Below are 14,958 nucleotides of genomic sequence, written 5' to 3' on the forward strand. Positions count from 1 at the left end.
CCAAAAGTCTTTTAGCAAATTCACTTGTGCACATAAAAATGTAGATAAACTATTTTTTTGGTTTGTCCAAAATTGACTGGTTGGCTCACGTGTATGTTATAGGATTGTATAATAGCAAGTTGAATTATGATGTTCCAATCAATTACACTTATAAGCTTTTATAAAAAGAAACACCCGTTCTGGTCATCATTCAGGCTTTTGTTTACATAATTTACTCAATTGTGCTTTTTTTGGACTTCTTAACGCAAGTGTGTGTATTTTGAAATGGTAAAGTAAAATATGAATCGTGTTAGTAATTCAACACCTAAATTTTAAAGTGATTAGCATTTTTGGATGCCTGGATTTTTTAATGTACAAGTTTACACTTCTTAAAGGGTCCTAATTTTCACAAGTGCTGAGCACCTGCCCTCTGAAAATCAGGCCCCTTTAAGATCCAGATTAGGTACCCAAAATCATTAGTTACTTTTGAATCTTTAGGCCCAACTGTGTAAAGTGCATCTTGTACAGAGACTATGCACAGTAGTAGAAAAAAGATCTAGGGTAAAATTTTCAAAAGTGGTTTAGAAATCTGTGTCCCATTTACAGAACTGACATAGGCACTTGGGAACCTAAATCCCACTAAGCTCCTAAATTCCTAAATCCATTTTGAAAATAGGATTTAGGCGCCTAAGTCAGTTAAACTAGGGATAAAATTTTCAAAAGTGCCTATCTTTCCTATATAGATAAGCTATTTAAATGCTTTCTTTGGTTACCCATGAAGTATCTACACCAAATATGTTATGACATATGATACCAATATATTTGATGTAGCATTAAATATTAAAAAACAGCAACTTTTGAATGAAACTTCACTTGTTTCTTGTAACAGTGAAAATGCTATAGTGTCATAAATGAGAGGAAATAGTGCTGTTGGAGAATGCTCAGTTGGTGGGCTGTAGAGAAAGAGAGGCTCCTATTTGCAATTAAGATAATTGATGGTAGAGGGAGCATTTTGTATGGAGAAGGTGAGTTGTAGTATTTCACCCTCTCGAGACTGAATTATTGTAACTCCTACGACCTAGATTTGTCAGGCAAAGCCCATCACACTCTAGTCCATCTTGAATACAAACAGTCCTCCATCACTTGAACATGACTAGCAATGATGATACAAGAGTAGATAGCGAGGCTTGGCAGAATTTGATTTTTTTTAATGTTTCTTTTTAAGTGTGATTTTTTTATTTTTACCAATTTTTAGATTTTCACAGTTGCGGTAAATTGAGGGGTCAGGCAATAATTGTTTAATGACAGTAGATGTTGAGATTCAAAATGTTACAGCTTTATAACAGTCAAAACTCAAATGTCAAAATATACAAAGTAAATAGCCTGACCTCAAACTCTGTGTTTTCAAGCTGCATTTTTCTTACTTTGCCTATCTAAATTTCTTTATTATTGATGGAAATATTTTTTGTCTGTTTTTTTTTGTGTTTGTGTGATGAAATCAACATTTACCAATAAAAAGCTAATCCAAAACTGTGCGCCAGTTTCTGACTCCTTGTTTGCTTCTTATTCAATTAAATTCAGGGTCTTAGTCCTAATCTTTAAGATTGGGCCTAGGCTACCTGATTGCTGAACTCACTAACCACGCAGCAACCAGAAATGCCTCTGTTGAAAGACTTGGGAGCTGGAGGCAGGGCATTTTCAATGCTGGTCCATCCTAGTCTATGGAATACTGTATCAGAAGACATCAGAATAAGGTCTAATTGGACTATTTTCAAAGCTCAGTGCAAAACTTTTTTGAGCAGAAGCTCATCTGCAATAACAGAAGTTGAAGAATTGTGTTGGAGGGGGCAGAGAATATAGTGGAGTGGGAGAAAAAGAGAAAGAAAGACTAATACAGGGAGAAAGATCCAAGTGTAAGGGGACAAACTATAGGATGGCAAGGGTAGAGACCATATCAGATAATATTTATGCTTATCTTAATATTGCATCTGGAGCTTAGATACTGTAGTGCTTAGCCTCTGATAAATACACCATAGATAGATCTGTCACATAGCAAATGCTGTTCTGTATGAATACAGTTCTCGCTGTAGCTGCTATTTCTGAAGAGAGTTGACCTGTACTATTTGTGAAACAACATACTGACTGAACAACAGACAATAAAGTTCTTGGCACAAGATAAGAGTCTTACAGTAGATAGATTATGACTGATAGAATTCTGTGTGTGTATAAATTATTCAAAATATTTCAAACAAGTTGTATACAAGTTAATACTTCATAGATGTATTTGCTAAAAGAGACAAAAAGTTGCACTATTTGAAAGTTCATTTGGACTTGACTAGCAAAACAAAATTACTAATAAAATACTGAACTAAACTAAAATATTTTTGTGTTCTTTAGAAATACACTTACCATAACCTGCAGTGAAAAATAATATATCATTTAATCAGGAGTGAAAGTAACTTAAAGGACGTAGCAGTACGCAGGGCCAGGGTCCTGAGCAGGGGACAGGGCCTCAACCAGAAGGGGGTGGGGCCCCAACTGGAAGAGGCGGGAACTTTAAATCTGGCAGCGGGGCTCTGGCACCGATTTATAGGGCTTGGGGCTCCGCTGCAGGAGCCCCGGGCCCTTTAAATCACCACTGGAGCCCAAGGGCTTCTGGCCACCGCCGCTACCCTGGGGCTCCAGCAGTGGGGCTCTGGTGCCAATTTAAAGGGCCTGGGACACCAGCTGCTGCTGCCCGGAGCCCAGGGCCCTTTTAAATTGCCGGCCTGGGGAAGCTGCCCCCTGCCGGTACGGTCAGCTGTGTACCAGCTCTTGTCGGTATGCCATACCATACCGTACCAACTTACTTTCACCTCTGCATTTAATGGAACTTTGAGTTTGAGCAAAAATTTTATTTTACAAAAGGTATATGTGTTTTTAATTGAGTTTATATCTATATACATAACTCCTCACTTAATATTGTAGTTATGTTCCTGAAAAATGCGACTTTAAGCGAAACTATGTTAAGCGAATCCAGTTTCCTCATAAGAATTAATGTAAATAGGGAGGCTTAGGTTCCAGGGAAATTTTTTTTTGCCAGACAAAAGGCATTATATACATTTTAAACAATTTTAAACAAGCAATTTAATACAGGTATTAAACAGGCTGGCAGCCCCCTTATTCTCCCCCTCCCCCCACGCCTCCCACCTGCCCACAGACCCCACAGATCAGCGTCTTCCCCCTGCTCCCCCCACCTCCTGCCCGCGGTAATCAGCTGTCTTGCAGCATTCAGGAGGCTGGGGGGAGAAGCGAGGATGTGGCACGCAGCCTCCCCGCTCCCTCTCCTGCCCATGGCAATCAGCTGGTTTGCGGCGTTCAGGAAGCAGGGGAGGGAGGAGGAGCCTGGGCGCTGCGTCCTCGCTCCTCCCTGCTCCCCCCAGCCTCCTGAATGCCACAAACCATCTGATTGCCACAGGCAGGAGGCGGGGGGAACTGGGGGAAGACCCTGAACCACGGGGTCCGCCAGCGGGTGGGAGGTGCTGGGAGTAGGGGAGCTGATGGGGGACTGCCAGCCGTGGACAAAGCGGGCGGCCAAACGACGTTCTAGCGGAGCATTGCACAACTTCAAACAAGCATGTTCTGTAATGGAGCAGGGACGTAAGATCGAAACAACGTTAAGCGAGAAGACGTTAAGTTCAGAGTTACTGTATCAGTAGATCTGTTGATAGATATAAAATCAATTAAGAGTGCATATATCATTTTTTTAAATAAAATGTATTTTATATTGCCTCGTGTGATTTGCAGGATTTGTTCTCTACTTAATCTCCAGTATTAGGGCTCGTCCACACTAACCCCCCCCACTTCTAACTAAGATACGCAACTTCGGCTACGTTATTCACGTCGCTGAAGTTGAACTATCTTAGTTCGAACTTACGCGGGTCCACACGCGGCAGGCAGGCTCCCCTGTCGACTCCGCGTACTCCTCTCGCGGAGCAGGAGTACCGGCGTCAACGGCGAGCACTTCCGGGATCGATCCCAGAAGACTGATTGCTTACCACGGGACCTGGAGGTAAGTATAGACGTACCCTTACTCTCAGCATCCAGTCTGCCATAACAGTTATACCAGCTGTAACTCACATCCCGCTGATTCTGTTTTGAGCTGCAGATGCAAAAACCAACCACATGAGTCCCTGTGGCTCCCTAATTTGATAGTTTCCAACTCAAATGTTATAATAAAACTACCTCCTGAAAGATGCCACAGCATCAAACTGAGTTATCTTGAAATCTCTTCATGTCATTGTTTCTGATCTTATTACAAGAATTCGCTTGTAACACAGGCAGATACATAGCATCAAACTTGTAAAATTTGGGTTCTCAGCTGTAAAAATGCACATGAACAGGCCATTGCATAGGCAAATACTGTATTTGCATTCAAACTGATATTTCCACATGCAGCTACCTGTGTGTACATATAAATATGTTGTTTGCACAAACAATTTATGTGGGCATGCACAGCTTTTGTGGGTATAGTTGAAGAATTGAAATATTAGACAATTATGTTAACAGGTATATAAATAAATATCATGAATGTTAGAAATGGTAATCTTAACTCTGAACCTGTTTTTTTTTTTAAGTTTCTGTTCTATATTGTAGAGTAGCCACTTGTATTTATATGGAATATGTGTCTTGCAGAATACGTGTTTGTATTCAATATTGCATTATATTGGTTTGTTTCCTAACAAAATTCTTTAAAAAATCTTGATAACTACGAAATATATCTAAATCTATCTTATTATTCCATTAAGGTCCTGGTATTGACAACAGGACATCTTCACCACAGGATAATTCTTTTCCATGGGACGATTCAATCTTCAATATATCCATACATGCTGCAATTCGACATGGAAAGTGGAAACTACTAACTGGGTATCCAGGTAATGAAATGATTATTTTTTCCCTAGAGGTTTACCTCCACTGCCAGTTCATCCCATTTCATACGTAATAAGCTTTGCATTTCCATAATTTACTCTCTTTCTCAACTTCCATGATTTACTATGTAATGTAAAAATCAGGAGGGCGGAGCCTCATTTAAAAGTAGGAAAATATTTACAATATATTCCTTGAAGTCATGGTTTTTGAATCTGTGTTTATGTGCTTACATTGCAGTGGAAAAACCGGATTCCTGGAGGCAACTCCAGTTTAATTTCTTTGAAATTAAACAAGTCATATTAAACACCGAATCCCAAGTATGAGGCTACTCTTTCCTGTGTGTCTGAGATCTAATTTCTTATCTGCTCCTATTTCTGTAGGCTGCAGCCACTGGTTCCCACCACCACCTTTGTTCAGTGAGTCAAAGATTCTATCATCTGACCCACCAACAAAGAAACTTTGGCTTTTTGATGTTGTTAAAGATGCTGAGGAAAGAAATGACTTGTCTGAAAAATATCCTGGCATTGTGAAAAAACTGCTCTCCCGGCTGCAGTACTACTATAAACACTCTGTGCCTGTGTTCTACCCTGACGATGACCCCCGTTGTGACCCAGCAGCAACTGGAGCCTGGGGGCCTTGGATGTAGAATACTACATTTGTAGCCTGAAAAATAGAACTGTGGTGGAAATTGCGGACTGAGGGTCCTAGACACATATTTTGACCTCATTTCTTTTACCCTTTTAACTGTGATTTCATCCCTTGGGTTATTCAATTCTACTTCTTCTTAAGCAGTATTGAGGATCTAATTTCACCCCCTGATTGTACTAGAAACACTGTTAAAATAATAAATCTGTCATTTTGATGTTCTTTGTCAGTGATAAATGTCTCTAAAATGGAGGGTTAAAGCTGCTGGCCAGCTGGGAAATATTACTTCACTTGGAAAGTTCTAATGAGTCACAGAGGCAAGGCTATCCAGTTCTTTCATATTTAAAGTCAAATGATTGATATCATGCTTGCCAGTGGCCAAATCTTATAGGAGGCTAACACAGAGGTTAAAAAAAAAAGAAATAGGAGAAAGAAGCCAGTTTCTGAGTTCAGCTGTCATTACATTTTCCAAGCTTTGCAATACAAATGTGTCCAGTAATCGATGCATTCTGAAGTCTCTAAGTACAAGCCTCCTCCCACTGGGCAACAAAAGATCTAGCTATACACTTGTCCACTGTTGACATATGGTTAGAGCATTTAATGCCCACCTTGGCTGTGAGTACCAACTCTTTAGGGCTGTGATAACAGCTTTGTTATCACAGCAGAGACTGCCTTCATCTAATAGTCAGCTTTCGGACATCCCTTCATTTTGCATTGCCTTTTCTAGTTCATTTCTTTCTTGTGCTTCACAGTGCAGTTTTGAATTCTTGTGCAGGAGATTCAAGCACTTTTCTTTGCCAGCTAAAGCACAATGTGGAGGTTGCAAGTGATGGTAGTACTGCTTCATCTATCTGGTGGCTTTTGCATCTGCTTCAAAAAGCTCCCACCTTCTGCTAATATCTCTGGAAAACCTTTTCTATTCCCTTCTCTAAGGACATTGCCAGTTATCTGTTTTGTACTGATATAATGTTTCAAACTGGTTTTTTAGAGACCACTTTTAACTTTTCCATTAAAATTAGAGTTTTAATTTTTAGGTTCTAAGTTTTTTTGTTGAACTGAATGATGTTTCTTTAGTAGTGTGAATATCTAAAAGAATTAAGAGAGGAGAGGAAAAGTATTGCTGTACCCCATATATTTTATTTTTTAGCTGTGTTGGTCCCAGGATATTAGAGAGACAAGGTGGGTGAGGCAATATATTTTATTGGACCAACTTCTGTTGGTGAAAGAGACAAGCTTTCGAGTTCTGTGTAAGCTCAGAAACTTGTCTCTTCATAAACAGCAGCTGGTCCAATAAAAGACATTACCTCACCCACCTTGTTTCTCTAGTTTTTAGAGATTATTTCCATTTGTTATAATTAATTAATTATACATCTTGGGAAAGAAATAAAATACTTATTAAAAGAAGACTCTGATTGGCTAGCAAAGGTTCCACCTATTTGGCCCTTATTTCCACATTTCAGTCAGGGCTCGTTGGAGAGTTTATCCTTCTGGAGATCATAACACCTCGTTAACAGAACACAAGAAAAAGAATCTAAGGTATTTTCATTATTATCACTTTCAATTTTTTTTTTCAAAGATATCCTTAGGACTCTGACTACAAAAGTGTGTAAGACTAAAAACGCACTACTTTCAGCTCTCAGACAACAGCCACTTTTGAAATGTACAGATGTCATCCTGACAGCTTTTTGAGCTGACTGCAGGGCTGCCATTCACACTCAAGTTACTATGAAAATAGATGATGAATTAATGGGGGAAAAAAACTAAGTTGTTTGAACTTTCTTATCAGTTATGATCTAGCCCCTAGTTTAAAAGGATTAAAGAATGTATAGCCTTAGTTGCAGAATTAAATATAATTGTTGCATGTTTGTTCTCCTTCCCTCCCTATCCCACAATCTACACCATTACATCATGCTGATATGACTCCACCTACCAGGAAGAAGGAGGTAAGCAACTGTCAGTCACTCAGTCTTCCGTAGATTGAGGCTTCACCTATTGTCTTCTCTGTTTCCCATCTAAAATTTCTATTATATTTTAAAATCTTAAAATTCATCATTTACTCAGCTGTTGTTTCAGATAAAAATATCTTACACTATTGTTTCTTTAGGTTGATTCCTCTTAAAGCCTTCAAGTTGACCTGACTTTGGTGGGGGGGAAGCTGGTTGTCATATTCAAGCTGGCAGCAGCAAAGGAAAAGAATTTTAAACTCTCCATTGAGCTGTTTCATTTCTTGAAGGGCAGACTTCTTTCTACAAGTTGCGGTTTCTTGAGTAACAATCAAAAATACAAGCATCATGAGCCTTCAGAATAAAACTTCATTTCATCGCCTTCCAAGCCTTCCAATCCTTGCTTGATCCAACAAAACTCTATAAATGTTTCAAAATTGAAAGGAGCTTTTTTTGACACACTAAAAATAATTACAACATTTTAGAAAAGCAATTGCACTTCAGGAAGTGTGGTTATGCTGGCTACCCACGATTATGCATTGCTACTTACTTAAAAAGATACAAGATGAAGGATGGGCAAGGCCCAGGACAAGGAAAAGAACTCGGGAGATCTGGATCCTGTTCTTGAGTCTATGGTCACAGGCTCCTCTGGGAACAACCTGCTTAGAGTAGAAGAAATTCTGAGATTTTTTTTTTTATGGACTTTTCTAGGAATTCTTTAAATAGGGCTGGAAGGAAGCTTTTTATTTACTTCTCAAAATCTCATCGCAGAAAAAGCTAGGATTTTAGCCATCAAGATCTTCATAGATTTGGACATCCACCAGCAATCCTTGTTGCCTCAATTCTGCCCCTGGGATTCTCTGCTCCCTATCTTGCTCCTTGGTAGTACAGCTCCATAGAAGTCATGCTACCATGGATGCTTCCACTCGTTACTCTCCTCAAAACTCTCCCACTCTGTCTTTTATTGGGGGGACCTACCAGCATTTGAGGTTTATCAAGAGAATCCTGTTGCACCAGTGCAACCCCATTCCAGGCTTGTCTTTAAGAGTACCTGCAGGGTACTCTTCCCAGGACAGGAAAGAGGGGACATTATCACTGAAGGGGAGTAAGTGATCTCAGGAAAGGAATCTGGGAGAGCTTGCAGAGTAGGCTATGTAGGTCATTTAGGCAGTCTTGGCAGCCATGTTTGTAGTCCTGGATACTGGCAAAGCCACCTGGGAAATAGGTGTGCGTGTATATAAACAGCATCCTTCTCACAGACCAGAGAGACTTGGAAGGAGCTGGGCTCCTAAGGCAAAACAACAACAAAAAAGACCTAAATGAAAATGACACTACATGGCACAAAGAGAAACTGTATAGGACTGTGTGGATATCTATCTTCAAATGAGATATAGTCTGGAATAGAAACATACTGCCTTGTGAATTGAAAGTGTTTTATGGAAAGAAAAAGCAAGTGGCATTGTTTGGGAAGTGCTGATCAGTCCTTTTTTTTGCAAACAGTTTTCAAACTGACTGTATATATCAAAACTACTGCTCTATCAACTTATTGCAAACAGTTCACATGGAATGCTGCAAACATTCAATGGAATTTATAATAAGAGATACAGATTTGGATATCATATGTTCAAAGTTATATTTGGAGATATTGCTTATATAGTTTAGAGAGGAAATTGGGCCCCCAAAACACATTGCATCCCCTCTGTTGGTGCTTCTAGATGTAATCTTGCACTGCTACACAATGCATATCTGAGATCATGCAGACAGATTAGCACTGCTACAGAGCACAGCAAAAAAGATTTTGGCACAGGATAATCAAAACGATTCAGTTATCCAATCATAGACTAGTACAGTAACAGCATCTGTGATAATTACATACTGTGGTTAGCTGAAGCCAACAAGATGATGCATTGTTGTCATTGTGCTGGTCTTCCCTGCTGCCACTGTTCTAAAAACTGAACATCTGCTGCAATCAACAAACCAACTCCCAATTGCTGGTCCCTTTCTTTTGGCTGAACTCTATGGCAACAAAAGCTGCTGTATTCTGTCTTCAGAGCTATACTTAGAAGCAGTACAGTTAAAAAGAATCACTGGATTTGGTTCTAGGGAACAGAGTGCTCCTATGGCCCTGTCTTCAAATCCATAACAAGCTGCTGCAGCAAAGCCACAGTTCTGTGCTGACAAATTCTGGCATCCCGGACAGTGGTAAAAATACAGAATTGGGTTTTGTTATAGTGCTTTTCATTCTCAAGATTTTGTGAAGTGCTGTGTAAAGCAATGAGTTAGAGTTCAGTGACTGTGCAAACAAACTAAGCAGGTGTAGTGGTAACTCACCTACAGTCTTGGGCATAGATCCTATTTTAATGAGAGAAGGAACTTTGGCTAGGAGACCAAAAAGTATCATGGGATTTTAATTTCTTCCTGGAATGCCACTTGAAAATTAGCATTAGAGTACTGAGTTAATGTCTCATCGAAATGATGGTCCTTCAAAAAGTGAAGCATTCACTCCAAATACAATATACACCTCTTACTACTGAGGGAATTCTGCGCCGAAAAATTAAAAATTCTGTGGACAATATTTTAAAATTCTGCATATTTTATTTGTCAAAATAACAATATAATTATGCCAGTTTCAATTATTTTGGTAATTTATTTCAAAACGCCTGCCAGCAAGTATGTGTCTAACAATACAGACAAAAAAAGATGTAGAAAATGTTTTTTGACAAATAGATTCCTTACTAGGCATATTACTACAGACCTTTGAAAAATAATCCATTTAAGCTACAATACAGAAATGTATTTCCTGCGCCCCTCAGAAGTAGTGCAAAGGCTTGAGGGAGTCAGGGTAATGGAGGAACTGAGGGAGAGGGAAATAATTGCTGGGAACATATAAGCCAGTTGAGAAGACACAACCTTTGGCTGAGTAAAATACTGAAGTTTATATAATGTCAAAGCAAGTTTAATTAAAACCATCCCAACTGGATTTTCTTTGAATGAAATTGGAGGAAACTGAATGGTAAGATATGGACAATTGTATTTTTTCTTTTATATGTGCAGTAGAAACAAGTGCTCCCTGAAGGAACATTTACAGGATTGAATGGTTGGTTGAGAGATTGTGTCTCTTAGTGGCAACCAGGTGTACAGTGTCTTGGAAATTTCTCTGATATATAATTTCTGGTTAAAGAAGAGATCTTTTCTACATTTCCTCTGTCTAAAACACATGGGGCATTGATCTCTCACTGTACTTTTGATGCTGTTTATGGAGAATTTTTTAGAGTTTACATTTTCTTATGACAGGGAAGCTTTTCCTTCCAAATATTTATTATATTTATAATGATAAACAAAGCTGCAATAAATTGCACCATTCCTCATATTGGAAGTGACCCAGTAGGGTCACTGCTTTTATTTAAAGAGCACCAGTGATTGAATACCCTGTTAGGAAGAAAGTATATTTAATAATCCACAAATATTCTTGAAGACATGTCTTGAGGCATATAAAACAGAGATGAACCCAACCCAAAATTGAAACACCCCAACCACTACTTTCTGAAAGTTCAGAAAGTCTTCCAAATTTCATATTTTGAGAATGTCTCTAACTCCAAATGATTACCATGTGCATTAGCTACACATTAATCACAAACATCCATTTTTGTCTCCATTAGCAGTGATGATACTGATTAAACTGAGACCCGGTTATAATAACTTGTGTAGCAATCATTCTTTTCATGTCCTAGAGAGCTACACTAGATACCATTAAAACATATTGTAACTGTGAGCAAAAGCAGATTTTTTTAAAATGGCAACCACCATCTTTTTAATTAATGTGATTTAACATGATTTGTGTCTCACCACAGCCAAACAAACAAACACCCTATTTATAAAGTTAGTTTTATTTATATTTTATCCTCATTGTGATTCAGATAAATGCACTGCTGAGGTGCATAAGAAGAAAAGAAAATGTAGTCAGGATAATTGGTGGATACAGTACCTTAGATTTTGTTCTAAATGATAGCCAGACCTGAGGTAGCTGTAGTATATGAATCTATTCTCAAAACAATAAATATGCTAGGGTGGTAGTGGAGTTTTAGTGGGTGGAGCACAGAAGTTGAACTCAAGGGGGGAGGAATAGCTCAGTGGTTTGAACATTGGCCTGCTCAACCCAGGGTTGTGAGCTCAATCCTTGAGGGGACCACTTAGGGATCTGGGGCAAAAATGAGTACTTGGTCCTGCTAGTGAAGGCAGGGAGCTGGACTTGATGACCTTTCAAGGTCCCTTCCAGCTCTATCAGATAAGTATATCTCCATAATTTAAGAGCTACTAAATTCTAAGCCTGGTTCTGGAACTAGTCAAGTAAGTAAAATCTGTGTCTTTATAAAATAAAGAAAATGGTAATTGCTTAACATATATGTCACAAGGTATTGTGACAAATACAAGCACAAAACCATGTCTATGCTACAGATGCCACCATGTCAGGAAACCTAGTTCAAGACAGTTATCCCCTAATCTGATTTCATCCATGGTTCCAGTTTGTGGTGTATACTGGCCAAGGCTTTAGCCTAATTACAGAACTAAATTAAGATCCAGTCTACAGTATAAACTAGAATCATACTGGTTTAGGAAAAACTACTTTGAACCAAGTTTCCTGACATCAGGGCTGCCCAGAGGGGGGCAATTGGCCCGGGGCCCCCATGAGAGTTTTTTGGGGCCCCTGGAGCAGGGTCCTTCATTCGCTCCGGGGGCCCCGGAAAACTCGCGGGGCCCAGGCCCCCAGAGCTTCTGCGGCGGGGGAGGGGTCCTTCCGCCCCAGGGCCCACTGCTGAAGTGCCCTGAAGACCCGGAGCGGGGGGTCCTTCCACCTCGGGACCCGCCGCCGAAGTGCCAGGTCTTCGGCGGCAATTCGGCGGCGGGGGCCCCCTATCGCCGAAGACCCCAGGCCTCCTGAATCCTCTGGGTGGCCCTGTCTGACATAACTATATTTCTAGTGCAGCCAATTTCTTAGTGCTTATAAATCACACCGAAGAAGTAAAGTGCTAAATATTATCGTTGTAGGGTCAATGCAGGAGGAAGAGAAACTTGTTTTAGCAGTTGAGGGTCTCATTCTATTTTAGCTGAGTGTTACACATATTCTGTTCTTATTTTATTGTATTTTCCAGTGTTGACTTTCTCCATGTGTAGTTTAAAATTAATATTATCTAGAGCTGTCTCTGAATAACCTTCCCCTATTAGATAAAGATATCAGACACATGCATTTATTTATACAATTGCGTCTTGAAAGTATCATAACCTCCAATTCCCCTTCCCCTCTTTCAAAATCTGGAAATGAAAGACGTTTTTCATAAGGATCAAATGACAATAACTGCAAACCCTAGAGGGTAAAAGACATTTTCAACACTGCATTTTCTTAGGGCAAAGACATAAATAGTCCTTTGTAGACTGATTTGTAAGGTTTCTAAATCTTGTCCATATTTAATATGGCGATATTGCTCAAAATCAACTTCCAAAGAGACATAAAGATGACTCTTGTTTTGTCCCTCAGCCCTTAGAGTCTGAACAAGGAAACAGTTTTCTCTGGCTAGCAGTAGGAATACTGCTTTGTAATCTGACATAGATGTCACTGCAAGCTCCACGTTTCAATGGAGAGGTAAAACAAAAGATTGAAGGCAGTGCAGAATTTTTATATGCTGTAGCAATTGGAAATATTGTTGCAATTAGGTCCTTTTTATGTTCTACTGTAATACAATACAGAGGGGTGAAAACTGAAAAGCCACTTGTGTCTTGGGCCAGATTCTGCATCCTGCACAACATAGCCTATGTCCATCTCTCTCAGTACACAGAGCTGCTCTGTAGCTGCTGAGCTCTCACTGTTTTGAGTGGAGGCACAGGATTTGAGTCCTAAAAACGGCCTTACAATATTGTTCCAAGCTTTTAGCAATGCTTCAGAGTCACAGAATGGGCCAGTTGGTGTGAACTAGTGTAGTTCCACTGGAGCGATGCTTATTTACACCAGCTGAGGATCTGGCCCTGTGTGTTCAGGAGAGATGTAACGGTCACTTTTCTCTAGCTCTGGTCTAGCAAATAATCATTGACATCACGATTCTCCTGTATACCTCAAAATAATATCTGCTCTCATGATGACTCATGTAGGGAGCAAGATCTGCTCCATCAGTAAATGGGGAGGACACAATATAGGAGAAAACTCCACAATCCTTCAAGGACCTTCTGTGATTTCTTGCTGTGAGAGGTGCATTATTTCCTCAGCTTTCACGATGGACTCCACTAAACCAGATGTGCAGAGTGAGATAAATAGAAAGTCTCCTTGTATTTTATCTGTATTTTTAGTGTCATTGTGCACTTTGAGTTCTTCATCATTTCTGATGCCCATGTCCAGAGTTTACAGGCATGAAAGGGAAAGCAAGAAATTGCAGCCATTTCCTGCTCAGTCCAGAAATGGCCTTGGAGAAGAGCGAAGAAGGAAAGGGAGAGTAACTGCAGACTAACTTGTGAGACAGAGAGAGATGATGGAAGAAATCACTGGATTTCTGGGAAACTTGCAGGAGCTCCAGTGAGGTAAAGTATAATTTCTGGGCACAATTTTTAGAAATTTGAGTTCCATTTTAGAAATGGAAAGATACAACTGCACCCCCCCCAGCCCACTAAAAAAAAAAAAAAAACTAGTGTGACAAAGATCCTCCTCTATCTTGTTGGGTCCTGCGCTTATTGGCAGATTTTCTTGCCTCAGAGATTCACCATGTGTGTTGGGGAACAGCCCAGAGACCTTCCCCTCTGGAAGAACCCACAGTCCAGGTCAGTTGGGAGGTTTGGGGGGAACCCAGGCCTGCCCTCTACTCCGGGTTCCAGCCCAGGGCCCTGAGGACTGCAGCTGTCTATAGTGTCTCCTGTAACAGCTGCATGACAGCTACAACTCCCTGGGCTACTTCCCCATGGCCTCCTCCAGACACCTTCCTTATTCTCACGACAGGACCTTCCGCCTGGTGTCTGATAACACTTGTGCACCTCAGTCCTCTAGCTGCTCAGCTCCCTGCACCTCTTGCTCCTAGCTCCTCACACTCCCACCACAAACTGGGGTGAGCTCCTTTTTAAAACCCAGGTGCCCTGATTAGCCTGCCTTAATTGATTCTAGAAGCTTCTTAATTGGCTCCAGGTGTCCTAATTAGCCTGCCTGCCTTAACTGGTTCTAGCAGGTTCCTGATTACTTTAGTACAGCCCCTGCCCAGGTCACTCAGGGAACAGAAAACTACTCATCCAGTGACCAGTATATTTGCCCTCTACCAGACTCCTGTACCCTGCTGGTTTGGGTCTGTCACACTAGCTATTGGGGATGAAGTGGACTTCTACATCCCACATAAGACTGTAAATCTGCTGCACCTTGAATTTAATCTCTAGATATTTATTTTATATTCTGATGCCTGACATTGAGTTTGGGATATGGGAGTATTTATTTAAGATTAAAAAAACCAAAGAA

At 40.2% G+C, this 14,958-nt stretch overlaps 1 protein-coding gene across 1 annotated transcript in view; it reads left to right on the plus strand.

Moving 5' to 3' along the window:
• ARSB (arylsulfatase B) overlaps nucleotides 1-5,752 on the plus strand; it is a 112,276-nt gene extending 106,524 nt beyond the window's left edge. Inside the window, exons 7-8 of the mRNA XM_034774681.1 lie at nucleotides 4,767-4,895; nucleotides 5,271-5,752. Coding sequence (XP_034630572.1) covers nucleotides 4,767-4,895; nucleotides 5,271-5,536 — 395 coding nt within the window. The 3' untranslated portion in view covers nucleotides 5,537-5,752. The remainder of the gene's footprint in view (nucleotides 1-4,766; nucleotides 4,896-5,270) is intronic.
• Nucleotides 5,753-14,958: the final 9,206 nt, after the last annotated feature.

This window comes from Trachemys scripta, chromosome 6 (assembly GCF_013100865.1).
Source record: "Trachemys scripta elegans isolate TJP31775 chromosome 6, CAS_Tse_1.0, whole genome shotgun sequence".
In the NCBI taxonomy this organism is placed as follows: Eukaryota; Metazoa; Chordata; order Testudines; family Emydidae; genus Trachemys; species Trachemys scripta.